Below are 13,468 nucleotides of genomic sequence, written 5' to 3'. Positions count from 1 at the left end.
CAAAGTGAGATAATTTTTTAAATCCAATGTTCTTGGTAGATTAAGACTCTTTTTTATTAAAAGCAAAATTATTTTTGTACTGCTGTAAAACTTAGGGAGAAATTAACATCAGTGTGTGTGTGTACATTGCCCAAATTTCCTAATGAGTGACACTTCCAACAGTGGAGTTGTGGTCTTCACCGCCCACTTAGAGCACAAAATTTTTTCTAGTCTATTTTTTCTGAACCCCTTTGAAATGGTGGTTATATTTACATAGAGGAAACATCAGTGAACTTTGAGAAGGCAAAAGTGCAACAGTCATGAAAAACTAGTATTATTTAACACATTTTTACTATCTCAAAAGTACTGATGTCTGCAGTCGGTCTCAACCCACCTGGAGCAAAGGAGAATGAAGAACATGAAAGACACAGGGTAAGTCTGAGCCCAAGAGTCACAATGAGCCACATAAATCAAAGGCTATATCAGCCTGAGACCAGAAGAACTAGATGGTGCCCAGCTACAACCGATGACTGCCATGACTGGGAGCACAACAGAGAATCCCTGAAGGAGCAGGAGAGCAGTGGGATGCAGACCCCAAATTCTAGTTAAAAAGATCAGATTTAATGGTGTGACTGAGACCAGAGGGATCCTGGATGTCACGGTCCCCAGACCTTCTGATAGCCCAAAACAGGAACCATTCTCAAAGCCAACTCTTCAGACAGGGATTGGACTGGACTACAACTCAGAAAATGATACTGGTGAGGGGTGGGCTTCTTGGATCAAGTAGACACATGAGACTATCTGGGCAGCTCCTGTCTGGAGGGGAGAGGTGAAGGCCGAGGGGGATAGAAGCTGGCTGAACGGGCTCGGAAACACAGGGTGCAGCGAAGGAATGTGCTGTCTCATTAGGGGGAGAGCAACTAGGAGTATACAGCAAGGCATATATAAGGTTTTGTACGAGAGACTGACTCGATTTGTAAACTTTCACTTAAAGCACAATAAAAATTAACAAAAAAAATTACATACTGAATGTCTGAAGTCTGGACTTTGTATTTTTATTTCTATATGCTTAGTAGTTAAAACAGTGTCTGGCACTTAGTATGTATGCTACAATGTATTTGTTTAATAAATAAATATCCTGGGTGAAATGTTAAAAAAAAAAAAAAAACTACTGATGTCTTGGTATGTCTGAGGTCAGCAGGAACACTGGTCAGAATAGTCCCAGCTTTCATAAGAAAATACAATCAGTTTAACCGAGCTGATGATTCTTTTGATATGAGAATTATGTTTGATTTCAGAAGCATAATGAAAAAAATGCCTAAGAAAACAACTTTGTGTCTAAAACATGACACATTTGTTACATAAGATTGGAAAAAGTATAAACGAAAAAAAAATTTTTTTCAAGAAAGAATGACCATGGTTTACAACCCAAATCTCCCAATTCAACATTAATTTCCTTCTGCGAAATTTCTGACAGTAAGCAGAAATTGGGCTGAACAACTGAACAAGTCTACAAAGGGCAATATTGCTCTGGTGGGATTAACTCTGCAGATTGGTACTTTATTTAATAGACAGCATGGACATCATACAAATCCATTATCAGTGCCTTTAAAACCAAAAAAAAAACAAAAAACAAAAAAAAAACTTTAAAAGTTAGCAGCAGTTTCTGCAAGTACAAAAATACACATTTATTACATAACATATGGTAGTAAAATTTGTCAAGATATACAAACTCAAAGCATTTCAGATAAAGCATCGGTCTAATATATTACAGGTTGACAGTATAATAAAATGGCATGTAGTTTGTCTTCAAATTATACAATATAATACTTTACAACAATATTAACAAACTATTCACATTTAAGTATTACAGGAGTATCTAAAGGAACACAGAGAGTAGGAATGATTGATTATTGAAGAACCTCACCATCTATTTTCTTCTATGCTTCAAATTGGGTGGATGATTTTTTACCTAATATGAAAGGAAAAAAAGACTAGAACTATTATTTTGGCAGATAGAGGAGTAATTTCTTCTAGAAAGACACTCCAAGCCATCAGAGCTTCATTCACATCTTGCAGTTCTGACAGTAGTATGCCCTAAGGGGAAGGGGAGTCCCTGTTGGCTTTGTATGTTGTACTACAAACAATGCACACGGTCACTTAGGAGTAATACAGGAGTGCTTAGTTATAAGAAGAAATCTACTTCACATCTGTGACTGAGATGGCCAGTGTCATGAAGGAGCTCTTTGGACACAGAGTTTTAAAAGTTAATTCTAGTACTTTGGGCAAACAGGCCCATGTCCCCGAGAGGTAGGTAGCACCTATAGCTAATACTGAAAAGATTTCTTCATCTTAGAGAAAATGTTATTTTTTTCTGTAACTGAAAAGTTCGACCTTTAGGGTAATAGAGAAAGAAGATTTGAAATTAGTTTCCTGGGGAGTGATAAGGAGAGTAATTTGGAATAAGCTGGTTCATGGGCAAAACGTTCATCTGATGGTACGGTCTGATGGTAGATTAAAAGGACCAAATAAATGGGCTCTAAGCAAATTTTTATATGTAAGTAGTTATAATGAAGACAGATGCAAATCCATTCCTTGTGCTATCCCTTCATGCTGGTTGGCAAGCTCTGCTAGTCCATCCCCAGTGAGATGTACCAGTGGAACCTTTAAGGCAAGAGGAAGAAGCGTCCATGGTTATCAAATAAACCAATGGGGTGGAAACCATCCATAAGCCATGAATTATTTGGGACAAAAATACGGAAAAACTTCTGAAGGTAAGAAAACCTAAAGCCAATGACTGAGAAGACGGCTTGGCAGCCACTTTGATGGGTATTCTAGTCTGTGACTGCATATAACCTGCTGGTCTCTAAATGGCTCTCTCAACTGCCAAACTACAGCAATTAGAAATGGATGATTTATATGTAATTTCTCTGAGCTGACTGTAACCTATGAGGCAGGACTGCAGAGAAACACTTCAGCAAAAAGGAGTCATGCTTGGATCAAATGTTGGTGACGGCATCTTTTAAACAGGTGTCTTTCTAGAGAATGTTTCCAGCACGGGCGCCTCTGCAAAGGACACTGATATGAGCAACCATTTCTTTCTCTTGACAGCTCTGTTTCTTGGAGCCTTTAAAAAGCAATACAGCACTTTAATGGAAAAACAAATCAGGCAGCATAACCAGCAAAAAACGCTCTTGTGGTGCCCATGGCTCTTGAATCACTCTACTTTCCTCCCGCGTAGCCGTATCAATGGGCTGGTTCCCGGAACAATCCTCTAAGGGCTACTATAAGATGCCACAGAAATGGCCGCTGGCTTGGGTTTAGGAAAAGGTTTCACATGATTTCCTTCATTACTGGATAAGCTTTTCTTCTTAATGCTTTGATTAGTGGTATTTTTCTCACCTACTTATTTTATTAAAAATACTCCATGGATTGTGGATGGCTTTTCTGCACCCTTTCCCTCTCTCCCCTGTCCCTTACCTTTAATTTATGTTACCCTGGTCTTCTCAGGCAACAAATCTCACAGGATATTCACACAAGGCGGATTTCCTCAACAGAAGATTGCTTTGCTTTCTCTAGTCATCTGTTAGTACGTCTAAAAATATATGACGGGACCAACCCCATGCTCCAAAATAAGGGAAAGCCTCCCAAACACTAAGGTGATCAAATTTTTGAGAATAAATTTTTTGCCAAGTAGTCTCATGTAAAGAGAACCCTTTGATTGTCGTAAGTCCTAGCAATGATTATCCTTATGCTACCTATCCCAGGTATCTTATATAAAGGGGTCATAATAATAATTGTCTTTATGTTGTAAATTAGCCCAGCTCCTATTCCTGGAGACATCAGATTCTTATTGTGGCTAAATGTCTTTGGTTAAATGTCTGTCCCCATCATCACAAACTATTGCAGTCCCCGATTCTGGGCTGGACACATCATCCACAGTCAAAGAGCTGGGTGAGGACCTTTCACAAGGTAGAGGACCAGGAGAGTGCTTACCACCATCCTCTACTTCCTTGTGTGACTTCTTACAAAACTTGAGTCTGTCTTCCATGAGGCTGAATGAAGAGCTACACTGTTTTTCTGAGTCCTGGCAGGGGTAAGAACTATACCACTGGCTTGTCTGTCCAGCTCCAAGTCCTTCAGTTGCCCTCAGGGATATGTCTTTCTGTCTCTCTTGCAGTAAGTTGGCTTCTCGAAAACCAGAATCATATGGAGGTGGCTCTATGGGTCCTTTCAGAGAACATATTTTCTTTTCCTCTGGTCGAGATGCCCTTGCCTTCTTTTTGAGGGACCAGTTTTTCAAACTGGCCACACCGTTTCTCAACCATGTGCTGGGGTGAAGAGTTACAGAATGTAATTGTGAATGCCACTCTACAGTGTCCTTTTTTGGATAAGCCAGGTAGTTGCTGGCCTGCCCTGATGAGGAACTGGGCATTAGAGAAACAAGGCTGGAACTGCTAAAGTCAGAAGAAAGCTCTTCCTGTTTCCTCGGAGCCTGAAAAGTGCAATCAATGGGAGAGGAGGTTTCAGTGGGGGTAAACATGGAGTGTTCAGAAATCTGAGAAAAAGCACTGTCCTGGGAGCTCACTGATGAGCCAGAAGGGGAAGTGCCTGGGGAGGATAAGCTGGAGTAACTAGTGCTGGGGCAAATGTTTAATCTTGGGGATAAAACCTTCTCAGTGTTCTGGTGTGTGGCACTACTCTTGCCTATCTCGATTCCCATGACCAAGCTCTGATTAATAAGTTTTTGCCCTTCCATTTGTAAAGACTTGTGCCGCTTGAGATAATCTTCCTCTCCATGCAAAGGACCAGTTTCACAGCTGGTTTTATGTTGTTTCTTTGAATAAATCCCCCTGAAATACGTCAGCTTGCAATGCTGGTCATCTATGTTGGGCTCTGAGCAGCGCCGGTGCATCCTTGAACTCTTGAGGGCATCTGCTGTGTGTGGTGGGGAGTATCCCGGTGTATCTGCATTTATGGGCTGGGTCCTGCAATGATCCTGTAGGGACATGCCACTGTAAGGTGCCACAGAAATGGCCACTGGCTTGGATTTAGGGAAGAGTTTCACACGATGTCCTTCATTACTGGACAAGCTTTTCTTTTTAACATTTTGATTAGTGGCATTTTTCTTGCTGATATCAGTGCCTGTGACTAAATTCCGCTTAAAACATGCCTTACTCTCTTCTTGGAGGGGCTGAGTCTGTTTCATGTAGTCCTCATCTTTTTGAGAGAGAATTGCATCACAACTGGACTTACGTAACTTTTTCTGATAAAACTCCCTGAGATAGGAAAGCTTTGAGTCCAGATAGTCGATGCTGGGCTCTGAGCAGCGCCGGTGTCGCCTCAGGCTCTTGGGAGCATCTGCTGCAGCTGCAGACAGGTAGGTGGGAGTGCACACGCTGGAGGGAGCCCTGGCACGATCGCTCGGCGGGACCTTTGTGTATACTGCTGAAATGCTCATCAGCTTGGATTCAAGAGGCGGTTTCACTTGAACATCATCATCTTTAGAATGGTCTAAGTCAAAGTCGCTCAGGGTTAAAAGGCCTTCCGCCTCAGGCTGATCTAGGTCATAGTCACTGAGGGTTAAGACAGAGTCCATGCTCCTACTGCCCTGACTGAGCTTCTTTACCAAGTCACTACATGGAGCGTCAACATCTTCATGGAGTTCATTTTCCAAGCTGTCATAGGAGGAGTCATTCAGCTGGAAGCAGGAAATATCTGTTAAAAAATCAAACCAGGATTAACATTTTTCCTTACCGCAAATAAGCCCATGCTGCTTTACACACCTATTTATTTTAAAAACAAACTATGATGCTTACATTTAATTCTCTTTTCATGTATTCAGATTCTTACTCTCGTGAATGAAAGGATCCTTCACAGTCTTTCCAAATGTCAGTGTGGAATTAAAAAAAAAAAAAATGCTTGGAGTGTATTAGATTCATCTCAGTGCCTGATAAAATGGCCTTTTCTTAAGTAGTATTTCCTCAAAGCAATGAGGGCATGTCATAATACTAAGTGATGGTAAAAATATGAAGGAGCCAATGCCAGGTGAAAAAGACTGTCTCTTCTAATATGGATTAATGGTGGCTACATAGTTTTTTTTTTTTTTAGATATAATTAACTCTAGTCTTTTTGGTAGTCTTTGGGAAACCTTTCACTAACTCTATCGAATTCTCTTTTACAAAGTCCTTTAACGTCTATTACCTTATTTAATCTTTACAACAACCATAAAAGTTAGACATTACTACTACCAAATTTTATAGATTAAGATACTGATGTTCAGTGAGAAAGAATAACTGGCCAAAGATAACATAACTAGTAATCGGGGGTGTAGGGATTCATACTCATATGTCTTCAACACCCACCCTCTATGATGTTTAGTTGTCTTAAACCTATTTCATAGCATACCAGAACTCTGAAGTGTCTCAGGGACCACTGAGGGGAAGGAGAACAAAACAACAACAACAACAAAAAACCAGCCAGGGATCTGGGCCTTCCACTCCAGTTTCTACCACAGCAGTTCTATTATACATATTAAAGTGCCTTGTGAAGTTCCATTAAAAAAAAGATTCAAACTGTAACATAACATAGCATGTTGCTACTAACAACATCTTGAAGTCTGAGACCTCATTTTTTAAGATTCTTAATCCCACCACAGTGTTAAACATGCCCTGACCTGTTTGTGGGCCTTCTGAGGAAGGAGCAGAGGCCTGGGCCCCACTGACCCAGCTCTGGTGCTCCCCTCACCTCAGGTGCTCCAGGACAACCACTGCCTTGGCATCTTCCACCAGACCCACACAGACATCTGGTCTATTTCTCACAAGAATCAATCAAATTATTTACAGTACCTGAGGCATTCTCTCTATTATCACATCTCACTGAAATCTCTCCCAAGAGGGAAGTGATTTCTTCTCCAAATATCCTACAGCAATTTTCAATCAGAAATTGTATAAGCAGAGAAACCTATATGAAAAAGGACAAAAATGAAGTGCTGCTTTTCATATAGCATGTTTATAAATCATATTTCATACATGAATCCTGATTCTAATTAAAAAAATGTACAAGAACTCTGAGAAACTTCAGATCTGATAATGTAAACACACAAAGCAGTTTCCCCTAAAAAACAATGATGCTTTCAAGAGTCCTTGGGGCACAAAAACTACATTAATTTTAATCAGTGAACTAAAGTTACTATTTGTGGCCTTTGGTTAATGTTATCATTTTTATACCAGTGGCTCCATCTTAAAAATTAAGGTAATTTCAAGTAACCTCTATAGAGTGTTTGGTGTGAAGAATATATTTTTTAATTAAAAATTGTAAAGCATCAATTAGATAAACTGATAAAACTTCTTATATAAAGCAGGCTGTTATAAAGTTGGGAAGAGGGCGCCCTCTGTGGATGTGCTGTGAAGGAGAGAGGCAACTGGGGGGGAAACTAGTCTTCTGCCTTGCTGCAGTCCCATGCAGCCTTCCTTCTGGCTCCTAACAGGAAATGGTTTGGGAAGACAGAAGATTTTACTGGGATACTTTGTGCCTCCACTGAGATATAGCGGGACCTTTCAATAGTTTCCTTGCCCCGATAGCAGAGGCAAAGATGGTAGCTGAGCAATTCTCAGAAGGTGCCGTAATTGGCAGGGACCAGCGGAATGTCAGAAGTAAAGGGAATTAACACCCTCAAGCCTCTTATTAACTGCCAGGTACGTGGTTTCAAGTAACTACTTTATGAAATAGGAATTATCACCACCTCCATCGTTTAGATGAGGAAACTTTGGATCAATTGTTGTTAACTTTGACCCAGATTGTATGTCTGGCAAGTGACAGGGCTGAGAATTGAATCCTGGCTTGTCTAGCTCCAAAGCTCTTGCTTTTTTTTTTTTTTTAATTATGGCAATTGTTTTAAGTAAGTTGTAATGTTTACCCTCCTTAATAAGAGAAGTAATCAAACTGTTATAACTTTTATACTTAACAAAACACCTTCCCATAGTCTACCAGGATAGGATAAAACACTCCATAGCCAGTGAACTCAAATTTATATGGAGGTGTAATTCTGGTATTTAAGAAAACATGTTTTGGAATTTATACCCTGAATTTGAGGTTCAAAATGGGGACTCAGTTCCCCAGGGAACAGAAATGAAAAACTTCATTACCTTTTTTGTAAATTCATTTTCTAGTTCCGGGCTGGAAGAAGTAGGAGGCCAAAGAATGCTCGGAGCGATACACACGGCTAAATTAAACGCAGTCATCTGATTGGATGAAGAATGTTGCTCAATGTTGTATAATACTCCAAAAAGATATCTTAGGAGAACAACATTGGCTCTCGGAAGCTGGTCTAATAGCCTAAAGGCAGAAAAATGTGCTCTTTAACCCAGACGTTTCACTTAACAAATCTGTAAATACAAGCAACCCCCACTCGACATGAAGAACCAGGCAAAGCAAAAATACTGTTCAGATATGAAAGAGTTTCAGTTAACATGGTACCATGCAAAGTGAGGACTGCCTATATATAAGCATTGGGGATACACACACACACACATATTTGTACATTGTCTTTACAACCCAATGCAAATATAAATGAATGCAAAAATATGCCTTGTAAAAAAATGGTGCTTGAAATATTTCCCTGAAACTAAGACAATGTATTTTAACTTAGGCAAATCCTATAACATTTCAGAATATTCTCAAATGAAACCCCCAAAAGATTTCTGATGAAATCAAACAGTAATTAAACTTAAACCTGTTGCCATTGAGTCGATTTAAGTGCTCCTTTATTTCCAAGCAGCACATAGGAATGCTGTCTCTTGATGAGAACCCAAACCTCAGCTACTAAAACTCCAGGTCTGCTTTGAGAGCTTACACTCTGCTCTACCAGCCGCCAAGGTCAATTCTGGTCCATATGTCTTTATATTGCTGTATCACTTTCATATTTAAGTCTAGATTACAATAATGTATTTTCCACTGTCCCCATTTTGTAATGGATAGGGATTTTTCAATTTTGATTCAGTGAAGTGAATTTTTCTACCATTCAGAAAACATATTTATATAGAAACAGATATATGTTTATATATATAAATATGTTTTCTGAATGGCAGAAAATATATATGCATACGAGAAAACTTATATATAGACATCTATATCTATACCTATATATCTATCTCTAGTTCTCTGTTTTTATAAAACATGTTTTATGTTTCCAAGTTGATATTCATGGTTATTGCTTTTTTTCAACAAGAAGTTGCAACCTGGGGGAAAAAGAATAATCTGACTCATGGTGCACAAATAGCAGAGTCCTCCTTCAGTTCAATGGGCTGACAACCAGTACAATTTTCTAAGGACAAATTATGAAGAACTTTGAAATGGAACAAAAGATTACTGAGCGTGTCCAATGGAAAATAAGGCATTGTCTAGCACACCCTTTGGGTTATCTGATTCTATGGTGGCTTTAAGTTTGAGCTATTTAATAGCTCTGTAAGTTGTAGATAACTGATAGCTATGAACATAATACTTGTCTCTAGACTTGAAAATTCTGTCTAAAGGAGGAACAATTAACTCATCTACCTCCTCTGTAGAAAAAGCCAGTTTTGCATCGATTTAAATTCATTTCAGCATTTCTGATTGAATTATATAAATTGTGGTACTTTAAAATTTTCTTTGAACTGGCTGTAACATCTTACCGATCCCCTCATCATTGATTTAAATAAAATCTTTCACGTGTTCATTTCCTATTTGTTTGAAAGTCATTTTACCTTTTAAAAATATCATCCTTTAATAGTTTATAGGATACAAAATTTTATAGAATTTGATGCTCATTATCTGAATGGTTTCTGCCAAACTATAGTGGAAGCAGAGGTGATACTGTGTTACATGGCCTTGGTTTCTGGTGTCTTTCACAACTGCACGATGTTCTTCTACTGGCAAAAAAACATCTACCAGTAGTGCGTAGGTAATAATTCACATTTGAACGTTGCTAAGAAAAATCTTCCAAGCAAGCACGTACAAATAAGTGCTACTGGGATTCTTGGGTTTTCACGGAACTGGATGTATTGCTTGGGAGTCTGTGTTAAAGGGCGGTTCTTTCCTATTCTCTTATAATAGAAACATTCAGGAGGTGAGGTGTGGTGTTAGGCTAGCAATCTCCCGTACAGGAGTATAGACAATGCATCTTTTTGATCAGACTGGGACCTGGCAATCACTCTCCCCTTTTCCTCGACACTTCCTCCTGGGTGGCTGCCTCTCTGCTGTGCTCCCACTACACCCCCACGTCTCTTTCATAGCACTGATTGTCTGCACTGTGACTGTAATTCTCATTGTATTCCACTCTCTACTCTATCCAACTGTGAGTTCCTTGAGGGGAGGGAATAGGTCTTTTATCTCTGTATGAATTCCATTGCTAAATGATATATATAAGGAGTTGTCTGGTTAGTAAAATATTTACCAAATTAATATCATAAAACTGTAGATTGGGCCTACAACATTAGCTACTGGACTAATGGATTTCAACTCCTACCAGTTTCAGATATACAAAAGGCGTACAATGGCCAGGTATTCCATATTAATAAAATCAGAGGGAAAAAACAAAAATTACAATGACAGCAGCTAGCATAAGTCTACTCTTAAATTGGCTCCTTTGGACATGACTTTGGTAGATGTCATTACTTTACTAGAGAGGTCTTTAAAATATAAGCTTTAAAAAAAAAAGTATTTTTGAGACATGGTCCAATTAGAATAATTACCTTTGGATTGTATTTATTTTCTCTTCATCATTGCCTTGATCCATTATACAGATCCAATGATCATAGAGAGCTGATGAAAAAATGCTTCCTGGAATATTCCGTAGAAAATCCTTACATAGAGGGAAAAACAAATATTTCAAATCATTATTTTCATGCCAAATATATATTGGAGAAATTAAGAGAGAAAACATTTTGTTGAAAAATTCAGTTAAGGCCGCCCTTCTTTGGATACATAGAGCTCTGTGCCAACTGACTTGCACACACAGAGACATGTGCTTTGATTTTTTCTAACAAAAACTGGAGGGATAATCAGAGTCCTGACTATGGTGGGAAAGATAAAGGAAAATCTGTTTGAACTGCAACCTCCTGTGTGTCTACACTGTAGCAAACCAGAACAACATGGCAGAGTCTGGCAGTAAACCATCCTAAATCTCTCGCCCCCATACAGAAATACATATTTTGCTTCCATATTTTAGCCCCAGTACACTTAACTCCTAGAAAGAAAAATTCTAAAACAAAAAGCAACAATAACTAAAGCTAAAACACCTCTGCACACAAGCCAGGCCTGGGTCTGATGTCTTAGGGTGTATACTTCTTAGAAGAAAACAACTCTCATTATAGCTTCACTATTCCTTTCTTTAAATGGTACATAAGCTCAATTCTGCAGACTTGAAAGTGCCAAGTGTTGGTAATATACTAACACAGGTTTTCCCTTACAACTCCTTGGATTGGAATGTATACGCCCTTAGAAAAAGAAGAAAGTTTAGATATGTTACAACTTCAAGCCCCTGAACTCTGGAGTAACAACAGTATAAATGCAAGCTGTTATGGATTGAATCGTGTCCTTCCAGAATGTGTACTGAAGCCCTGCGACCCTGTTTGGAAATAGTTTTTCTTCTGTTGTGTTAATGAGGTCATAACAGAGTAGGGTGGGTCCTAAACCTAATCGCTTCTGAGTTATAAAAAGAGCAGAACAGACTCAGAGATGCACGGGGCGGGGAGGGGGGTGGCGGGAGGGTGGGCACATGATGACAGATGTCAAGGAATTTCTGGGGCTATATATAAAGAAGGACCCTCCCCCAGATTTGATGCCTTGATTTGGACTTCTAGCCTTTGAAATGGTGAGAAAATAGATTCCTGTTTGCTGGGGACATCCACTTGTGGTATGTTTTGTTGTGGTAGCACTAGGTAACCAAGACATAAACTTACTAATTGGTGCCCTGGAAAATTTAACTTATTTTATAGGGCTGAAGAATTGCTGAATGATTCTTAATACCATACTACCAGTCTGAATATTTTAGCTTAAGTTCTTCTATGCTAGACTGCAGAGAAGTGATCACATCCCCATGCCAATTTACAAGGTATACTGCTTTCACTAACACACTGCTTTCACTAGCTTCACTTAAAAAGCTCAACATCTCTTCTAGTAATAGCTAGTTCCAGGAAGTGTACCAGGATGTCTGTGAAGTTCACCATCTGGTGATCACTTATGCAATCATTCTGTACATATTTACTGATATGTGCCAGGCACTGTTCGAGGTGCCGGGGAAAGAACAGTGAATAAGACAAACTCCCCGTTATCCAGTGGTATTGGTGTACAATTCCAACCAGAATGAATAAAACAAAGTCCCTTTTATCCAGTGGTCCAAAAACCAAAACCAAACCTGTTGCTGTCGAGTGAATTCCGACTCATAGCAACCCTATGGGACAGAGTAGAGCTGAGCTGCCTCATAGAGTTTCCATGAAGTGCCTGGTGGATCTGAACTGCTGACGTTTTGGTTAGCAGCCGTAGCACTAAACCACTACGCCACCAGGGTTTCAATCAGAGGTACTTAGGGTTTCTCCCTGTATTCCCCACAGCAGGGTTCTCATATCTTTGGAGGGAGAAAGCCTTGGACAGCACCCCTGTGCCTGATGGACACTAAACAACATGTTCACTGTATATGCGTATCCTTTTTGGCCTTGCGGAGCCCTATCCTGTAGAGACCACTGGCAGGGTTGAGTGTGGTAAACAGACAATGACACAAGCACGGTATGACCAAGGGTGTTTGTTGTTTGACCTCTGTTTACAAAAGCCTTAAGAGTAAACTCAATTTGGTTCTAATTCTACATTCATTTCCAATCTAGGACAACTCTGCATGTTGCTTTTGGCATAGTATTAACAAGGTCAAGGTTTCAAAGTCTAACCTACACCAAGATTATTAAATTCAATTTAACGTCTAAGTATTGTACCTATGGTTGGCTGCTCTCTGGCAAGTTCCTGCTTACAGCATAGAGATAGGCAAAAGTTGGCAACTGGGCAACTTTAACTCTTGCAAAAAAACCAAATCAACAACTTTATCCGTTTGCCTTACAAAAGGCAATATGCAACGTGTTACTTTTATGCTGTGTTTATATTACTGATTTGGAAGCTGTGATAACCTATTGTTACAGTTAGCTGGTTATGTGTGCGTGTCTCCCACTTGCTCATCAGCTGTCCAGGGCAGGGACATACCCTAATCTTTATCTTTGTGCACCTCAATGCCAAGCACGGTTCCCGCCATAACAGAGCTGTATCCTTAAGTCACTGCTAAACTGTTGGTATTTATCATATGCCAGATTATTAATGGGGGGCAAAAGAAGACCAACTGTAACGAGATTCTAAGATAACTGAAACAACAAAACAAAAAACCTCTATATAGTTATGTCACTCTATTTTCATACATTTTTAAAAGTGTGGTTAACAAGTAGCAAGATGAACTGATTCAAATTCTTTCTCT

The 13,468-nt window shown here is 39.4% G+C and overlaps 1 protein-coding gene across 5 annotated transcripts in view; it reads right to left on the bottom strand.

Moving 5' to 3' along the window:
- Positions 1 to 1,738: 1,738 nt before the first annotated feature.
- The window catches only part of ARHGAP20 (Rho GTPase activating protein 20), a 151,792-nt gene continuing 140,062 nt past the window's right edge, over positions 1,739 to 13,468 (bottom strand). For all 5 annotated transcript variants that reach the window (XM_049889334.1, XM_049889331.1, XM_049889336.1 and 2 more), the window contains 4 exons: positions 10,710 to 10,819; positions 8,127 to 8,316; positions 6,828 to 6,942; positions 1,739 to 5,697 (listed from right to left, as the gene is read on the bottom strand). In XM_049889334.1, coding sequence (XP_049745291.1) covers positions 3,839 to 5,697; positions 6,828 to 6,942; positions 8,127 to 8,316; positions 10,710 to 10,819 — 2,274 coding nt within the window. In that variant the 3' untranslated portion in view covers positions 1,739 to 3,838. The remainder of the gene's footprint in view (positions 5,698 to 6,827; positions 6,943 to 8,126; positions 8,317 to 10,709; positions 10,820 to 13,468) is intronic.

Source organism: Elephas maximus, chromosome 7 (genome assembly GCF_024166365.1).
Source record: "Elephas maximus indicus isolate mEleMax1 chromosome 7, mEleMax1 primary haplotype, whole genome shotgun sequence".
NCBI classification, from domain to species: domain Eukaryota; kingdom Metazoa; phylum Chordata; class Mammalia; order Proboscidea; family Elephantidae; genus Elephas; species Elephas maximus.
This window is presented reverse-complemented; position numbering and strand designations above follow the sequence as displayed.